The following is an 18,462-nucleotide window of genomic DNA, read 5'->3' as shown; positions in this document are numbered from 1 at the left end:
ACTTAGGCAATTTCAGAAAATGTACATGTCATAATCCACTTAAACCCTGCTAATCATGTGCCTTGAAAAACTAGCAAACTTGACTTTGAGAAGCTATCACTTGGTTGGGGGGTTCATTAAGGTAGAATGATCAAGTGTGCCAAATGGATTTGCCTAAACCCACTTCTTCTGCAAAACATTTATGGTCAAAGATGACACTTCTGAAACTTTCTGGAACATGTAGACAATTAATTTTAATAAATTCAATTTTCTTTTGGCTTGGTAAAAATACTAAACTTTACTCTAAGACTCTACAATTGAACAAATGAGTATTCCTTGAGAGAACCAATTCATTTGACATGACAATCATCCAGATTTGCAATATCTATCTCCAAAGTGGACTACTCTAGCAGATCAGTCAATGTACAAACAACAAATCTTCGCAAAACCCCCAAACATGGTGCTTTGAAAGCTAATCAAATATTCAATTCTAGGAATCTAAAAATGAATCATGGGGGCTTCACTTAGTGAACCTGGGTTATAGCATGTGCATTCATGACATACTAAAGAATCCCCCTATTTTAAAAAAATGTTGCCCTAAACTCCTTTTTTGTCAACCCCTCACAATACATGACTTGAATTAAAAGCCCCCCTATTTTCACCAAATATTGTATTTTTTCATAGCTAGAATTAAAACCCCCATATTTTCACCGATAGGCAATATATTGCACCCTCATTTTTGGGATATTAAACCCCCCAATATGAATGCACATGATATAATATTGCCTAGCCAGTGAAGTCCTCATGAAATGAATGTTCACACTTAATTATGTTAGGCGAATATGACGCCCAAGTGGATTTCCAGGACAATCAAAGGACAACAATTAATTCACCCTCAAAGTAGGCAACTTAGAAAGAATTTGCAGGGGTGTTTCTGAGTGCCGCAATTAACTTTTTCATCACGACACTTGATATTTTTGGCAAAAATATGAAGGTGCTAACAACCTCTTTGATGTTTAAAACCATTATTTTATATACATAATAAATTTTATCATTTAATGTGGTAAATCTTATCATAATGGCATGATCAATGTGATAATAGTAATTCTTAAAAATAAATGATTTTATATATCTTGGTGAATAAGTATAAAATTAAAATTAGGTAAACCTAGTAAACTATATTTATTGCTCATTAGATACAAGTTTAATTAAAACAACTATCTAAACTTGACTTGCATTGATGATTTTGTGATAAGATTGTGATGGAAATATTATAGTTTGAATATAATTAATATTTTATAAATAGATGAATTGGATCTTATTTTGATGAGGTTATAGGATATCAAATTGATTATCTTGAAGACAATGCATTCTTTCTTTAATAGAATTTAATATATTATATGCATTCACTTACACACACACACATTTTGTTTATGCTTGTAGATATCAACTCACTTGTACTTGTATTTGTTTATATTAATACACCTCTCTCTCTCTCTCTCTCTCTCTCTCTCTCTCTCTCTCTCTCACACACACACACACACACACACACACACACTCTTTGTTTATGCTTGTAGATATCAACTCACTTGTATTTGTATTTGTATTTGTTTATATTAATACACTCTACTTTCATAGACATATATAGATTCATATTTGTATAGCTTCTTGTTTCAAATTCTTCTCTACACATATATTGTTTTGTATGAGAATTCATCCATACATGTACACTTGTCATGATGTCTCAAGTTCAAATATTAGCAAAGTCAAGACTCAAGCTCATGAAAGTTCAATGTATTTTGAGATATGCCATGTTAATATTCTAAACATAAGTTGCTTGTGATGCATTCGTTCTCTTATATGTGTTCAACTCCTTGTTGTTCTTTTCACACTTTTCCAATTACTCTTAGCAACTCTCTTAGCAATTCTTCTACACTTTGCAAACAATACTATGTTAGTCAAGTTCTTTGTTCAAATGTTTTTTTTTTTCTTGATAATTGATAGAAATGCACTTTGTTTGAGACCTAAGAGTAGAATAGCTTCTTAGACTTTCACATTTTATTAGGAACAATTTATGCTTATTCAATATAAACTCTCTCTCTCTCTCTCTCTCTCTCTCTCTCTCTCTCTCTCTCTCTCTCTCTCTCTCTCTCTCTCTCTCTCTCTCTCTCTCTCTCTCTATATATATATATATATATATAATTGAGATTATTTGTGCATGGGGGAACTCAAAAGCTTCTAAATGATTAAAAAAAATGAACTAATAATACAAATGTTGGTTAAATATTAGAATCATCTTATCACCCATATCCTTTAAGATCAAATTATTATCTTTGAAAGCATTTACATGAATTTTTTAAAACATAAGAATGCTAATAACCAATTCATCTAATTAACCTAGAGTAAACTTAGACAAAAGATACTTTTCTTTACAAGATAAAATTCGTTTGATATTTAAATAAAAAAATGAATTTACATATTCTATTTGTTTGTTTGTAATGTTGACTTGACAGTTTTTGTTTTTCTATTTTTGGGCAGTTTAACTGCTGCCCCTTGTCTGTATCATTATTTTTGGCCCCGTCTCAATAAAAAATAAAAAATAAAAAATAAAAAATGATTTTGATTCTTTTCTTTTACATTGTTCAAAATAAAACTTCTCGAGATTCGTATACTTACATTTGTCCCATAGGCTATTCTTAGTCTCGTGGATGTTAAAATTCATTCTTTCTTTCTTTCCAGATTGTTTTTTTTTTTTACAGTAGGTAAGAATCCTTGACTGGTCCAACCGACAGACTTCATCATTTTAACGATTGACCAATTATCCGCCTCCAATTCCGGGGTTTCCAGGTAATAACACGTGTGATGGGAAAGCCCATTTCAAATATGACTGGAAAACAGCGAGTGATTACATCATTTGGAGCGCCCCACATCACCAATATTCAATTGGAAAGCCACATCTCACGTTTGTAGCACTCCAAAAAATTCAATTGGAAAGCCACATTTAGCTGAAACACGGAGAGAAAAAGGGGTCAACAGAAGTAGTAGTGAGAACATGGTGGGGATATTCTCACGCTTAACAGTGAACAGGTCCGTTCATCACACTTCTCAACCATCATTGATATTGGTATGATAACTCTTCCACTGTATTCTCTCTTTACTTTTTGTTCTCTGGATATTCGGAGTTTTAATTATGCATTCTGTTGAAGAGGGGAAGGCAAATTGATGACCAAAATTATTAAAAAAAGCAATTGGGGGACATGGGGATTTATCTCTGTCGACCTTCTGTAAAAGTTTAGATCTGCATCCTGGGCAACTTTAGTTTCATTACGTTGGGTTTTAAAATATCTGATACATTGGTGTTTGGTATTATGTGGGATTTAATTAAAGGTTGGGATAAAATCATGCCTTGAAATACCCATTGATTGGATATAGTCTTTTCTGTGTTTCTTGTTTGGTGATTTTGGCTTATCAGAGATCACAAGTTCAATTCCCTGGGAAAGTGATCGAGGCCTTAAAAACCCACGTTGTAGAATACATCTTTTTTAGGATGATGATAGGTTACTAGTTCGATTCCCAAAGCACATGGCGTTGGCCTTCAGCAACCAGGCTGTTGTGTAAGACAATGCTTTCGTTCGGTATTGGATGGGTATCTTGGGTTTTTTAACTTGTCGTCACATTTCGTTGCAGGATGAGAAGGAAGGGGGCGCCCACTCTGGCAAGGACTTACCAGGTGCTTCGGCAGATATCCATGGAGTTGAACCTACAGAAGAATTCAAGCCTGTAGAACATCCTCTAGAGCCTCCAGATAAGGATCAGCCCGTCAAATGCCCTCCTCCTGAGCCGTCTATTCTTCATGTAAGTGAGATTGTCTTTTCTTTTATTGTTTGATGCGTAGGGTGAGCATCAGTTGTGCCTACTTTCTCCATCATCAAGAAAAATATGCATTGCTAGGAGACCGTTTTGTGGAACTGAAGTAAAGCCGTTGAAAGATTTGCATCAGATCAAAATTCAAAGAAGTTTCAGGCAACATTTTAGAGTATTGGCCTATTGTTGTATGGTGTAGTATCCATATACAATAATTAAAAGTGATGCACCCCACGCTAACTTCATTTTCCACTTAAAAGAATTAGTTGGTGAGATGTGCAATAATTGTGATTCATGTCTCTGAATTCTTGACTACAAGAATTTTTTATCAGGAGTCTAATTAGCATCTCACTAAATTTATAAATAACATGTCTTTTTAGGAGTGCATTGTCTTGTACAGATTGTGCTTTTTCTTTTCAGGTGTATATGTTAACTTTTCAGCTTCTTTTTGCCTAATATGGACTTTTAATTTTTGCAACTCTCCAGTTTTTCGTTTCTAATTGTTGTTTGGTCTTCTCAGGTTTGTTGAATTTCTTTATTACTGTTTGTTCGCTGTCTCTCTATGTATATGTTTGTGGGACCAAACGATGCATATCTAATTCTAGGAATTTATTTAATTATTGATTTTTCCTCATTGAATCAAATGGATTTTCTTACTCTTTTTGCAACTGTCTTTGTTAATGCCTTGTTAATATTAGGTTGGCACTTGAACTGTATTTCCTTCTTTGAAAAAATTAAGCTTGCATAAAGAAGACCAAAATAGATAACTTGATAAAGGGAAGACCTCTAGTCACCATTGTAAAGAGAAACGTCCAAAAAACTCCAGCCTCTGCTTACATGATGAGCAAAGGGAAATGCCTTGAAGATGGATGGATAATTTGTGGAGATTTTCATGAATATATTAGTATGGTATGAGGGACCAATGAAATAATTTGCTATGATTATTGCTGACTATGCAAGTGCCATGGTATTTGAAATTGAGTTTCAGTCCTCTTATCTCTTAGCTAATGGAAATAGGTAAATGCTTCCCAAATAGCAAGGCTTAAAGTCCCTTCAAATTACAAATTAAAATATATGCCTATATTTTAGCATAGTTTTTAATTTTTTGATTGAATATTGAGGAATCTAAGGGGCTCTCGTCCACACCTTGAGGGACGTGATTACAGAATGTACCAAAAGAACTAAAACAACACAGAGAACTCAGAAGAGACAAGAAAGTGTGCCAACAACCAACCATAGAGGAAATTAAACCATTGACACTTCAAGATCACAACGACAACAAAAAGAATTAGATAAGAGGCCAAAGATCAACCCAAGGACAACAGCCAAGAGTCCAATTAAGAGGCTGTTACTGCCCTCCTACTCTGACAAGAGAGGAGGCTTTATATAGTCCTACTGGAGCCTTCCTCAATCATCTCTTGCACTTTCATTTGAATTTTTTCTACTTCAGTTCTACAATTCCTCTTCATAGATGAGCTAGCTGACATCAAATTTTTGGAAGAGGTGATGCCCCCTAGACAATCTACCACAATCTCATCCATATCAAGTGCCTGGAGTTGGTTTGTCAAAGAATCTGGACAAGCTTTCCATCATTTTGGCCCTCTTCATCATTTTAAATTTATGCTCTTGAATAATTTCTTTCTTTAGGTCTTTATTGTTGAGAGTGAGAAGAGGTTTGTTTCAGAGGGATCTTGCAGCTTCCAACTTGCTGCTTTGAAATGGCCGTGCTGTTTCCCAGAGCGCCCTGTTGTTTCCAGAGGGATCTTGCAGCTTCCAACTCTCAGATCCAATATTGTGTCTTTCTACAGTAAAATCTAGTTTGCTTGTTAGAAAAAGTGGGATGGAATTGCAAAATTTATCAGCCACAGTACGTTATATGTAGTCCTAAAATATCAATTTGAGGCATTGTTCATCTTCACCTTTGTGAATTTTCAATTATTAAGCAGAGACCTAGGTAGGTTTTAAACTGGTTCAATTTTATTTTAAATGGATTTTTGAATATTATTTTTATTATACATCTGTAGTGAAAAGGGTGGACCAGGATCCCTAGAAATATGAGAAAATTCCCTTTTCTCCATTTCACTTGTTGGGTACTAAGCCTATGAGATTTCCCGTTTTAATTTTGGCAATGCCTTCAGACTTAAATGTTCAGGTAGGTATATTAATATAATGCTAGCAAGAGTTATATGGAGTGCCCATGTTGACAGAAGTTAGCCCAAACCTGTAGAGTAAAAAGAAAACCAGATAAGGTGAAACTGTTACATATGGATAGTTTTCTTGGATTTGATTTAAAGAGGAAAATGAGGTTATCATGATAGAAATATGAGAAAATTCCTCTTTTTACATTTCACTTGTTGGGTACTAAGTCAATAAGATTACCTGCTTTTAACTTATATGAGTTGCCCATGTTGGAAGAAGTTAGCCCAAATGTGCAGAGTAAAAAGGGAACCAGATAATGTGAAACTGTTACACATGGATGGTTTCCTTGGATTCGATAAAAAGAGGAGAATTGAGTTTAACATGACAGAAATGCTTGAGGATGGTATTTGAGGACAGAAATATTGGTTTGGCAAATTTGTCATGAATGTGTATGCAATGAAATGGTTAAGCATTACTTATATTATGTGTTATGAATCATCTGCCATCAAGGAAGATGTCATGGTACCCTAAACAACTGAGTTTTTTTTTGTATTTTGTGTTATGTTTTATTGTTTGTAACTTTGTTGTATGTCCTTAAATGTAACTGGCTGTCCTTTTTTGCTTCTTTCTCTGAACTTTTGAGTTCCTGCTTTTGGTTTTCTGTTTTTCAATTGCTTGTTCTAGCTAATAATTTTCACTCTAAGATGTATCCAAGTTTTATTTTTTTATTATTGGGCTTTCCTTTTGATTGTTATTGGTTTTATTTCCTGTTCACATATATATGTGTATAAATTTCACATAGAGATTTGAGCAAAAACCAACGCATGGTGATAAATTTACTAAAACATGGTAAATAGATTCAAGCATTGAATCTAATTCTTATAGGAATAAAAATAGAAACTAAAAACTATCAAAATAGATTTAACTATGAGATGCAAGAATCTATTTACACATACGATAGAAAACAATAAATAGAACTCAATGAATGACTGTCAAAACCTTGTCATCGGTTTTCATTAATTCTGAACATGAAGTCTGCAACAGAAAATAAACGGACTCCTATCTGGTGGACTAAAGAAAACTCTTTCTATTTTTTTTATATAGATCTGAGATGGGAATAGTTTTTGGGTTAACAGAATGAATCTCACACTTCAGCTAAAGATCTGCACGAAGGGAAAAGTTATCGTGCTCCAAGAGATAATCAGGCTTCTCTTGGAATCTGCATCCTAACTCACAATTAGACTTCACATAACTCAGCACTTAAACTAGAACTGAGAGAAAAGATTCCACAATTTATCTAAACCTAGCACCTTAACTGGAACTGAACTTCAGTCTTTGTTAACTGATGTTGCACCCTATTGGAATTTTTGTTACTGAAGAAGACTATCCGAGGTAGACTACATATTCAGACATTCCCTCTTACTAAGGCAAGTATTCTTCCTATCGAACCTTGTCTTAAATAAAGTGGTTCCTGATCTCAATATGCTCGAATTGGTCATGAAATACTGGATTTTTAAAGAGTGTGATGCAACTCTGATTGTAATAGTAAAGTCATGGTAGCATCCAAAGTGTAATCTGTCAGTTTTGCTAGTAATTTGTAAAGTCAAATGGCTTCACAACTAGAAAAACTGGTTGTGTATATGCTGCTTCAATTGAATTGAGTGCTACAGAAGTCTATTTCTTGTTAGACCAGGAACCATGCCCAAACCCAAACTGAAGCATCACTCTAAACTGCTCTTCCTATCACTAGCACTACCTACTCAATTAGAATATGAAAAATCATATAGGACTAAGTATTCATTAACAACATATCTCAGTCCAAAATGCACTATGCCCTTCATAGTACTGGAGGACGTGTTTTGCAGCAACTCAATGAACTTGCCTGTGCTACATCATGCATTTACTCAGGGTATTGACTGCAGAACAAATGTTAGGCCTAGTATTTACCAAGTATATGAGGGAACCTATCAATTGTCTGTACATAGATCTATCAAATCTGAATCAGAATCAAGAAATGACTTTAAGATTTGCTACTGTAGGAGTAGCCATGGGCTTGCAGTCCAGCATTTGCAATCTTTTTAGAATCTTGAATACTTTCCCCTCCAAGGAGAACTTCACCTAGATTTTGCCATATTTCTTGCTTCAGGAAGTAGTGCTTCAAGCCAATGTCCAGGTGTCCTTTATATCAAACTCTTTGCTAACTATGTATGGCATCATTCTATGTGTTTATTTGAACTTCCTATAAACATTAAATTGTCTACATACAAGACTAAAACAAGCAATTGAGAATGATCTATTAAATAGTATTGATTGGGATCTTGATCTATCTTAGTGAAACTCACGCCTAAAAAATATTCATTGACGTGGAGTACCATGCACAAGGTCCTTGTTTCAGACCATAAAAGGCCTTCTTAAATCTTTAAATATGAGCCTCACACTCATGCACCTCAAAGCCCCATGGCTGATTTATGTACACCCCCTCCTCAATCAACCCATTAATAAATGCTGTCTTCACAATTATTTTATCTAAATGCTAGTCAAAGATTGCTGCTCAAACATGCTAAACCTGACAGAGGTATACCCGGCAATTGGAGCAAAGGTCTCCTAATAGTCAACTGCCTCTTTTAGGGAAAACCCTGTAGCCACAAACTAAGCTTTGAATTTTTTTATGGTGCCATCTATTGCATGCTTGATCTTGTATAAACACTTAGAGTCAGCCAGTCTTCATTATGGAGTTTTACTGCTTCATTATGGCATTCTATCAAACCTGCTGACCTATTGCCTCCTTAAAAGTAGAAGGCGGAGACATTAGTCCCACATAATTTTGAAATTTCTTGGGAGAATGACTTGCTTGAATTGAAGTTATAGGAGTTCCAACTTGCTCCCATCCTTTTTGTAGTGTCTAGATGAACCACTTAGCCATGCTTTTTGTAGTGTCTAGATGAACCACTTAGGCTTCCTTGTTGAACTAGATGGAAGAGAGACACCCTAAACACCTTCGAAAGCTTGCTGATCTGAATTTGATTTTTCTGTTTTCTCTAATTTTTGCAGATCAGTTTTTGAGGCAGTAAGGTTTTCTACCTCCACAGTTATTGCTGTTGGTTCTTGAGATTTGTAGGACTATGCATCCTTGTCAAACTTGACATTATTTCTCGCAATTGTCATTTGCTAAGATGGAATGTAGATTTTGTAAGCTTTTGACTTCTCATTGTAAGCAATAAAGATACCCTTTAAACCAGAAGGTTCCAACTTGATCTTTTTCTTGTCAAGGATATAAATGTAAATAGGACAACCGAAAACATAAAAATGTGCTTCTTGAGGCTTCTCACCTATGAATGCCCCCTCTGGTGTTTCGTTCTTTAACACTCTGCGAGGACACTTGTTAAGAATATAGACAGCTGTAAGACATGCATCTGCTGAGAGACATATGGGTAGCTCTAGATCATGGATCATAGATTTGGCTGTCTCAATGATGGACATGTTCTTTCTTGCTGCAACCCCATTTTGTTGAGGGTTGTAGAGCACTGTTAGCTCCTTCTTGATTACTGCTTTTTGGCAAAAAGTGTCAAACTCCTTGGATGTATACTCCCCTCCATTGTCAGACCTTACTACCTTAATCTTCTTTCTTTTTTGGTTTTCTACAATAGCCTTCAACGCTTGAAACTTTTTGAAGATCTAATCCCTGGTCTTCATGATGTAGATCTAGGTTTTCGTCAAGGAATCATCAATAAAAGATAGATAGCATATGTTACCTGATAAAGACGCTGAAGACATGGGTCCACATACATCTGAGTGGATTAAATCAAGAATCTCTTTTGATCTATTCTAGCTGCTAGGAAAAACAACCTTCACATTGCTTGCCGAGTACATAACCCTTGCATATTCTTTTCTTCTCAACCTTGAAGTGAGGCAATCCTTGCACTGTCTCCTTCAAGATTGGCAATGCTCCATAGTGCAAGTGACCTAGAGTCTTCTATGTCAAATCTCAGACAAGTTGTGACATAGAGAAGCGCGTCTCAAGCTTGGATGAAAGCTCATCTGCTCCAGCTAATGCTTCTGCACTCCTTGCAAACTTGTGCTGTTGCTGTTTGCCCTAACCCTTTTTCTCTGGACACTAAGAAGCAAAGTGCCCAAACATTTGCCACTTGAAGATGTAATGTGGCTCAAGTTCTTTTCTTGGTTATAAGAACTTGAATCCTCATTCTTCTCTTTTTAATCCTTCCCAGGTCCTTTCTTGTTACCCTTTTTCATCTTGTTGATGAGGGCAAGATTTTGCTTCTCCTCCATTCGTATAACAGTTTCCAGTCTAGTCTCCTGCTGAATGAGATCAACCTGTAGCCTCTCAAAAGTGGGAAGTTGAATCTAGGCACAAATCCCACGAACAAAAGGTTGCCCAGAAGAAGAGAACCCATTTAGTGTGATGGGTACCGGCTCTTCACCCTTGACCTCTCCAATTGCTACAATTTGACTCTGGAAATTAGTAATTTTCATCAAGTAGGTAGCTATGATAGTTGCCTTGCTCATCCATGTGGCTCTTGACTTATTTTGGTTTTTCTGATGGGAGGAATTAAATGATCCTTTACAGAATCAAGGATGATATGCTAAGTTTTGCTCATCTTCTTATGGTCTTCCAATAACGTGGAGTCAGTAAGCTCTGTAATTGATTTCTCAATAAAGTTCCATAGATCTTGACCCTCCAACAACATTTGTAGTTGACATTTTCAGAGCACGAATTTAAGAGGGACCTTCCAATCTGCCTTCATATCCAAGACTGAAAGTAGTCATATTGATGCATTGAAATATGCTGCTAAACAAAACAGATGTAAAAATATCCTGCTAGCAAAGCAGATGTAATATATTGCCCAATTTTTTTAAACCAAAATTTTGCAATTTTGAATTTTCACTAGTTATTTTGTCAAACAGTTTGCATTCCAGCAGTTCTGGGTTTTGTTTCAACTTATTTTAAGAGAGATTAGTATTACAAATAATCATCATAACATCTACTTTCCAACTTTACATATTGCTAACAACTTCATTCATACAAAATTATTGCATAATATGATCACAGAGAATTTTGTAATAATTCTTTGTATTGCTGTTACAGAATAAAACTTTTAGAAATTACATACAGCAACAGTGACATTGATTAAATCTCAATATTCATATACCAATTTGCTGACCTGGACGGATGAGAAGTCAACACTACAATCAGAACTTCCCTAGCTTTTTCTCATGTCTGTACAGCCTTCTCCAATTGGTACGGCTCCTTCCCAAAGTGTTATGGCAGATACTAAAAGTCTAAATGAATAAAAAATACCTTTTAAAAAGCTGCGACTCCTTTCTGCTAAGATGCGGCAAGTTTGACTGGGTCATTGTCTTTTTAAACTGCCGCGTCCTCCCCTTTGTGCCCCTTTAGACTGCAGCGGCTATCATAGAAGCAACATAAAAAGACTACGCAAGGCTTTGAAGCCTCTCATAGTGTGCTTTGACTCTTTTTAGGCAGCTTTATGAGATGTGTGATGTGACTTTCTGGGAGCTAGGAATGTATGGCTAGGGTAAAACCTAGTTGATAAACTCTCTCTCTCTCTCTCTCTCTTTCTATATATATATATATAATTTATTCACCTAGTGTACAAACTGCATTTATAGCCTCAGCTCTGTTCACGATTCACACACACCACAGTGACAAATTAATAATTTGCTGGCAAATATCAATTGATTTGTACCTAGAATTCTGGCTGCAACTGTCAACAAAATCTTTGTTTTCTCCATTTAGAAGCTAATGTGAATTCTATGTGAATCCACCGCTAATTTGACTAGGAAGAAATTTTTCATCTGGGAAGCCAAATACCCTAGGGTTTTCATCGTAACTATCAGATGCAAAAATCTATTTACACATACTGTAGAAAACAATAAATAGAACTCATGAATGACTGTTGAAACCTTATCACTGATTTTCATTAATTCTGAACATATTTCTGCTACAGAAAATAAATAAACTTTTCTCTGGTATTCGCACCTGTATGCTTTCTCTTAGCATGTACCAATCGGGTTAACAGAAGTGAATCTCACGATCTTCATAAAGGGAAGAGTTAGTGCGCTCCAAGATACTGTTAAGCTTCACTTGGAATCTGTGCCTTAAGTCACAGTTAGACTTCGGAGAACTCAACACTATATCTGTGAGAAAATGTTATCCTAATCCATCTAAAGCTAGCACCCTAACTGGAACTGAACCTTATTCTTTGTTAACTGATGCTGCATCCTTACGGGAACTGGATCTCTGTCTTCGTTAACTGATGCTGCACTCTAACTGGAACTTAATTGGAACTGTTGTTACTGAAGAAGACGATAGAGGTATACTACATATTCTAACACGACAGTCAAGAAGTGATCAAGTACATTGTATTTCTTAATGACTATCAATTTAACTTCTTCATTCTTTTTTTTGGATTTTCTTCACTGCTTGTTCTACATACATTTGAATTTTACCATTACACACCAGATTAATGTCCAACCTGACTCTAATAGATGAATATAGGCTGAAAATGAATTTGTATTTGCTGTGGCCAAAAAATAGAGGCTCTGTGACAATTTCCTTTTTTTGCTTTACAAGTTTTACCAGCTACAAATCCAAACTCTGACAAAAGAACACCATGTCTCGTTTTAGGTGCATTTTCAGATATAACTAGAGGTTGGCAATTGATTTGTAATAGGCTGAATTTTTGTATTCTTATTACATTCCCAATTAAAATATTATACATATTCCATTCATATGCCAGAAATTAATTGTTTGCATTTACAATTCTCGTGTATTCACAATGCAATACAATCTTGCCTGAGCATTCATGTCCATAGTTGGGTTTTGCAAAGAGAAGTGAATCAAATATAATATAGAGGGAATGGTGAAACTGTTCTTTTTATCCCCTCAAGTTAAATATAATATCAAAAACAAAAGCTTTTTTTCATGGCAATTATTTTGGTTGCAGGATGGAAGGATATGGAAGGAAAGACGAGAGGCAACTGCAAGGAGGAGATCTGAATTGCCTGTTATAAGGGAATCTGGGCTTCAATCACAGGGATTGCACAGGAGGCGGCATACAGTTTCAAGCGAGCACCTAATTTTGCCTTCTTTCAGTTGTCCAGAGCATACCATTTTAAAACTTTTGGACGAATGTAATGATCAACCGATGTCATAGTTTAATGTACTTTATAATGTTTGATAGGAGGTGGTAAATAAAGAATGCATCACATTGTACGCCTCTTTTAAATTTTATTCGCAGTCTGTTATATTTCTCCAAATTGGGCCTTGTACATTCTAGAATCATTGGGTCATATCGGTGACTAATGCATATGCAAGTTGGACAGGTAGAAGGCCCTTTTTTCTCAAATCCATTTGTCTCTTACCGTGCAAGAGTAATTTCCACCAATTTCAAAGCTACAAACTCTTCACTATTTAATTGGATTAGGGATCAGTATTGTTTTCATAAATTTGAAGCTTGTTTACGATGTGCTTTCTCTTTGAGGTTTGTGAGTCATAGTAGTTGTGAACTTTGTTTTGCTTACTTACATTACATTTTTTTGTAGAGGGAAGCCATTAAAAATGAGTTTCCGGGTTTAAAAGAGACTTTCTTTGGACTAGAGTCCTTGAATTATGATTAAAGAAGCACGGAGAGGTGTTGATTGATAAGTTGATTTGGGGTTGATTTGGGAGATGCAGCTCTCCGTTGTTAAATGGTTCTCAAGAATAGGTTTGGAGTGTGGACACTCCAGTATCTTTTAAACTTGATGTATGAGAAATTTTATTTTCCTAAAGAAGCCTTGACTACAGTGAGATTATCGTTAATTATGTTGAGGGTAGGGATTATCGGTTACAGCAGTCTTAATATATAGGCCTTGAGCTTGTTGAAATCAAATGGAGATGGTGTCTAATCTTCCTTAACATTGCATGGTAGCTGAACTTGTTTGAATGAATGTTTTATAGCTCAAGCATGGGATATAGTTGGGAGGAGGTGCAATTGGAAGCTACATTTAGTGCTGTTACCAGATGGAATGAGGATAAGGGAAGACCCCAAGTCAAATTGACACAAAAATTGTTGTTTCAGGACAAAAGCACTGCAGTATCTATTCGTAGTTTAAGTAATCCAAGGTTGAGTTATATGAACCACTGCATTCTGTTGTATCTTATGCCAAATTTTTTAATTAGAAAACCTTCTGATGTGTAGAAGGTTTGTTGTGGTTTGTATGTTTGTTAACAGGTCTTTAAGTTAGATATGTCCACAATGTTTTTCACTGAAGGCATATGTATTACCCTATTTAAAAAGTTTGGTGTTTCAACAATTTTTATGCATATAAATAACATTTTAAAAAATTATAAAAAATAGATTTTTGTAGATTTATAAGTATAGTTTTCAAAAATATATATTTTTAATAATTTAATTATTATTTATATATGTTTTTTAATTTTAAAAAACTAATTAGCAACAGCAAAATATAAAGATAGTTATCATATCATGAAAAATATTTACTAAAAAAAAACAATTGAATAAAAAATATGATGCATAATTTTGTATATAAAGAGTGATGTCCAATGTAATTTCATTTTTCAACATTTTATCAACTAAATTACAGCATCAATTTTATAGAAAATTATATTATAATAATTCTTCTAGTTTATTAAAAAAATATATATATAAAATACAGATTTTCTTAGTTAACATCATCTCAAAATTTTAAAAATGTTATTCATTTTATTATTTAAGAGATCTGAATCAATGTTGATTGTTTCTATAATATATGACACAACTTTGTATTTTTACTCTATACGCTATTAAAACACCTTAAAATGGATATATTTGGATTATTTCCTTACACTGATCTCTATTCTATTTAAAGAGTTTTATGGGGAAGTGGGGATGACGAGTTCATAGGCTAGTTGAAATTATAAATATTGATTAAAAAGTAGCAAATTAGATAGGTATGTCGAGAGGAAAAGTTAATTCTACAAAAAGGGAGGGGGGTGTGTATTTGATGTGTTAGAAATTAACTTCAATCTAGTGGGGCATTTTGGATTGGGGATTATTACGTAACCACCAGTAGTTGCAAAGTGTTGATCATTTGAGGACATTTATGAGACCGTGGATTTTTATTTTGGAATTATAATGATGTCAATTTTATAATTCAATTGATAGGGTTTAAAAATGTATTGATTTTTTTATTTCTCAAAAAATATTGTGGAATGAGACTTTGGTGTTAGATCCACCTTAAAGGTGGAAGGAATGGTAGAACCTTGAGGATATGAGGGTTATTGATATTAAAATATCAACAATTGGTTGAAGCTACATGGAGCCCACCTTGGGGTTCCATGTTTATGCAAAGAATAAAATATTTATATTGTGTTAAAGATGTCATCCCATGAATTGTAGGCAATGAGTGACTCTTTCAATGTGTTTTAATTGAGTTCTAACTTGGTCCAAAATTGTGTATTAAGAGAAGTTGATAGGTGGCAATATTTTTTGGTGAAGGTGGAACCTAAACAATGCAAGATGTACATTTGAATTTTGAAAAAAGCCATTTTTTGGGTCATGAAGATGGTTTTGAGTTATCTCGAAGGGTTGTTCAATCACATAAAGAGATAATTACACTCTTTGACTTGAAATCATTGAGGAGACATAAGAAGGCTTGCTACATTCAATGAAAGTAGGCAAAATCCAAATCTTGCTTGATAAGATGTTACTAGAATAATTTTAAAAGAACGCAGGTGCAAGAAGAATATTATTGTTGTTAGAAGGATGTTGAATAATTACAACCACTACATTAATGGCTTTGCAAGTGCAAAATGTTGGAAACTTCATTCTAAACTCCATCTCATAAATCAAAAGACAACACATTACAAGAATATAACCATTGAGATCAAGGTGCAAGAAGTGAAGTCTAATTAAAACATGGAAGAGGAGCAAGAAGACTGTTATTGTTGTTAGAAGGATGTTGAATAATTATAACCACTACATTAATGGCTTTGCAAATACAAAATGTTGGAAACTTCATTCTAAACTCCATCTCATAAATCAAAAGACAACACATTACAAGAATATAACCATTGAGATCAAGGTGCAAGAAGTGAAGTCTAATTAAAACATGGAAGAGGAGCAAGAAGACTGTTATTGTTGTTAGAAGGATGTTGAATAATTACAACCACTACATTAATGGCTTTGCAAATACAAAATGTTGGAAACTTCATTCTAAACTCCATCTCATAAATCAAAAGACAACACATTACAAGAATATAACCATTGAGATCAAGGTGCAAGAAGTGAAGTCTAATTAAAACATGGAAGAGGAGCGAGCATTTACCTCAAGAAAAATATAAATCAAAGATGAAGCAAGTAGTAAGGTGGTGTATGAGAAATTTTCCAAGTCAAAATTTTGCATCAATTATAAAGTGATTGCTCTTAATTTTAAGGAGGAATTTGTATCAAACACAAATTGCTTTTGCAATCTAATTTGGGAGCACAAATATAGGTTAATACACTCTTAGCTAAGTCAAAAACCAAGGGATATATGTTCCACCAAAGTTGTTAGGGGCATGATCCTAGCCTCAACCCTTGTACGGTTGGGGACCTTGTACTTAAAGCGTCGTAAATTGTACACCCTAAATAAGGTTGTCCAATTACACGCTTAGGTTAGTACCCGCCTTAGTGTGTCCCGTTTCATTTTACATTATAGGACTTCTTTAGGCATTTAATTATTAATTTAATTAAATCTAAGTCATCTCTTATAAATTTACATATTATAAAATTGAGCCCTTGATCCTAGGTGCACCCCTTTTTATTTAATCCTAATTTAATCCTAACCTTGCCCTAATTTCATTCTTCAAGATTTATTTCACACATCTACACATCTTAATTTGTGCCATTGTGCTAGATTTAGCATTAGAATCACGATAGCTTGCATCCTTAGAAAATCGAAAAAAGTTGGTCAGACTAGATAGTATACTACCTGGTCCCATGCTCTTTTCCTTGAATCTTGGGAGCTTATTTGGGTGGTCTTATCATATTCATATCCTGCTTGGTGTCAAAATTCATCAATTCCAAGTTGGTCTTTTATCAAATTTAAAATTAGGATTTCATATATATGTTGTTTCTTTCCCTCTTTCGAGGATTCCAATCTAGCAATTTGAGAGGAGATCCTTGAGAAATGAAAGGGCGATTATTTTATAAAGTCTCAGATCTGTAATTTATTCATCAATCAAGTCTTCATCAACATTTTCATCAATTATGGAATCTTTAGGAGATATTTAAGAATGATAAGGAAATCACTGCCTGTTGATTGGCTTGTACCTCTTCCTTAGGATTTGGTGTCATTTCAAGTTGTTTTCATGTCTCTATATTAGGCTTCAGATCTACATAATATTGATTTTCAGATTTGCACTATTGCTTTAGATTGACATTGCATTTGTGATAGAAAGTGCATTCTCATTGCACTCATTTTAAGGGTTTGCTCAAAACATCAGGTAGAACTCTAGTTTGCATTTAGCTCATAGAAATCTTACAAACACATGATATTCTAGGGCACACACACATTTTCAATTACAACATTGGCTATTTGTGGAGGTGGAAATCACCAAAACAAGGGGTTGACTAAGGCAAAACCCTATATAGCCACAAACACACCATTTTCAGCTTGTAGGTACATTTATAGGTTTCTGTCAGAGTAGACAATTTCTAGATTTCAACAAACGAGAACAAACCCATTACCAGAAATAGGACCTAGATTTCAGGGACTGGGGCACCCCATGCCCTAGTCCTCCAGGTTCAAGGCACCACATGCCTTGGTTCTCCTTAATTAGCTCTAGATTTCATAGGAATTCCTCAGACAGTCTCAAACACTAGTCCTCCAATTTATTGCTCAACCTAGTTTCTCAGACCAAGTTGTTGTACACCTTGGTCCTGCCAAATCAAGTTCAAATTTTGATTACAGGTGCACATCATATCCTTATGCTTAGATTTGTATTTGTTGTTTCAGATTTGTTACTCTACCAGTCTATTATTACTATTGTTCTAGTTACTTTCACTCATCCTATTAGCATAGCCTTGCATTCTCCCACATTTAATACACTCCCTTTCATATAAGGAAAAGAATATAAACCCTAAAAGTGTCTCTTGACTCTCTTTCACAAGAGTTAGTCAAAGAAGATCACTCCTTTAGGTGCTAAATTGTGTCCCAATATTTGGATAAAAGTGAGATTAGGTCCTAAAATTACCCAATTCCATTTTTTAACCTAAATATTACTCAACAATATTTGATCCTTGGTGGGCTCATTTAAAACCATTCAATTTCAATAGTAGACCAAGAGTCGAGAACCATAAAGAAATTTCTCATTTGATTATTGTTATAAAAAAAAATTCTTTCTAAAGTATTAGTTCAAAAACTTGGGGGTAAGGCATCTAAGAATCCACAATCACTTATATTCTCAATCTTCTT

General features: G+C 34.6%; 1 protein-coding gene across 2 annotated transcripts; it reads left to right on the top strand.

Moving 5' to 3' along the window:
* The first annotated feature begins 2,695 nt into the window (after positions 1–2,695).
* Positions 2,696–13,502, top strand: LOC131043867 (uncharacterized). Of its 2 annotated transcripts, none has more exons than XM_057977094.2 (3): positions 2,696–3,103; positions 3,667–3,834; positions 12,969–13,502. In XM_057977094.2, exons 1-3 carry the CDS (start codon positions 3,032–3,034, stop codon positions 13,176–13,178), a joined length of 450 nt encoding a protein of 149 aa, XP_057833077.1. In that variant the 5' UTR covers positions 2,696–3,031; the 3' UTR covers positions 13,179–13,502. The 2 variants fall into 2 exon arrangements, with proteins under 2 accessions (XP_057833077.1, XP_057833078.1); XM_057977095.2 differs by lacking the exon at positions 2,696–3,103 and adding an exon at positions 3,120–3,269.
* The last annotated feature ends 4,960 nt before the right edge of the window (positions 13,503–18,462 follow it).

Source organism: Cryptomeria japonica, chromosome 2 (genome assembly GCF_030272615.1).
Source record: "Cryptomeria japonica chromosome 2, Sugi_1.0, whole genome shotgun sequence".
Lineage (NCBI taxonomy): Eukaryota > Viridiplantae > Streptophyta > Pinopsida > Cupressales > Cupressaceae > Cryptomeria > Cryptomeria japonica.
Note: the sequence above shows the minus strand (reverse complement) of the source record. Positions and strands in the feature narration are given on the sequence as shown.

What these genes read in the sequence shown, in the direction of transcription:
- LOC131043867 (XM_057977094.2), top strand. Translation starts at nt 3,032, where the DNA reads ATGGTGGGGATATTCTCACGCTTAACAGTGAACAGGTCCGTTCATCAC. An exon ending in CTCAACCATCATTGATATTG is followed by an intron (nt 3,104 to 3,666) that starts GTATGATAACTC and finishes ATTTCGTTGCAG; the next exon opens with GATGAGAAGGAAGGGGGCGC. An exon ending in CTGAGCCGTCTATTCTTCAT is followed by an intron (nt 3,835 to 12,968) that starts GTAAGTGAGATT and finishes TTTTGGTTGCAG; the next exon opens with GATGGAAGGATATGGAAGGA.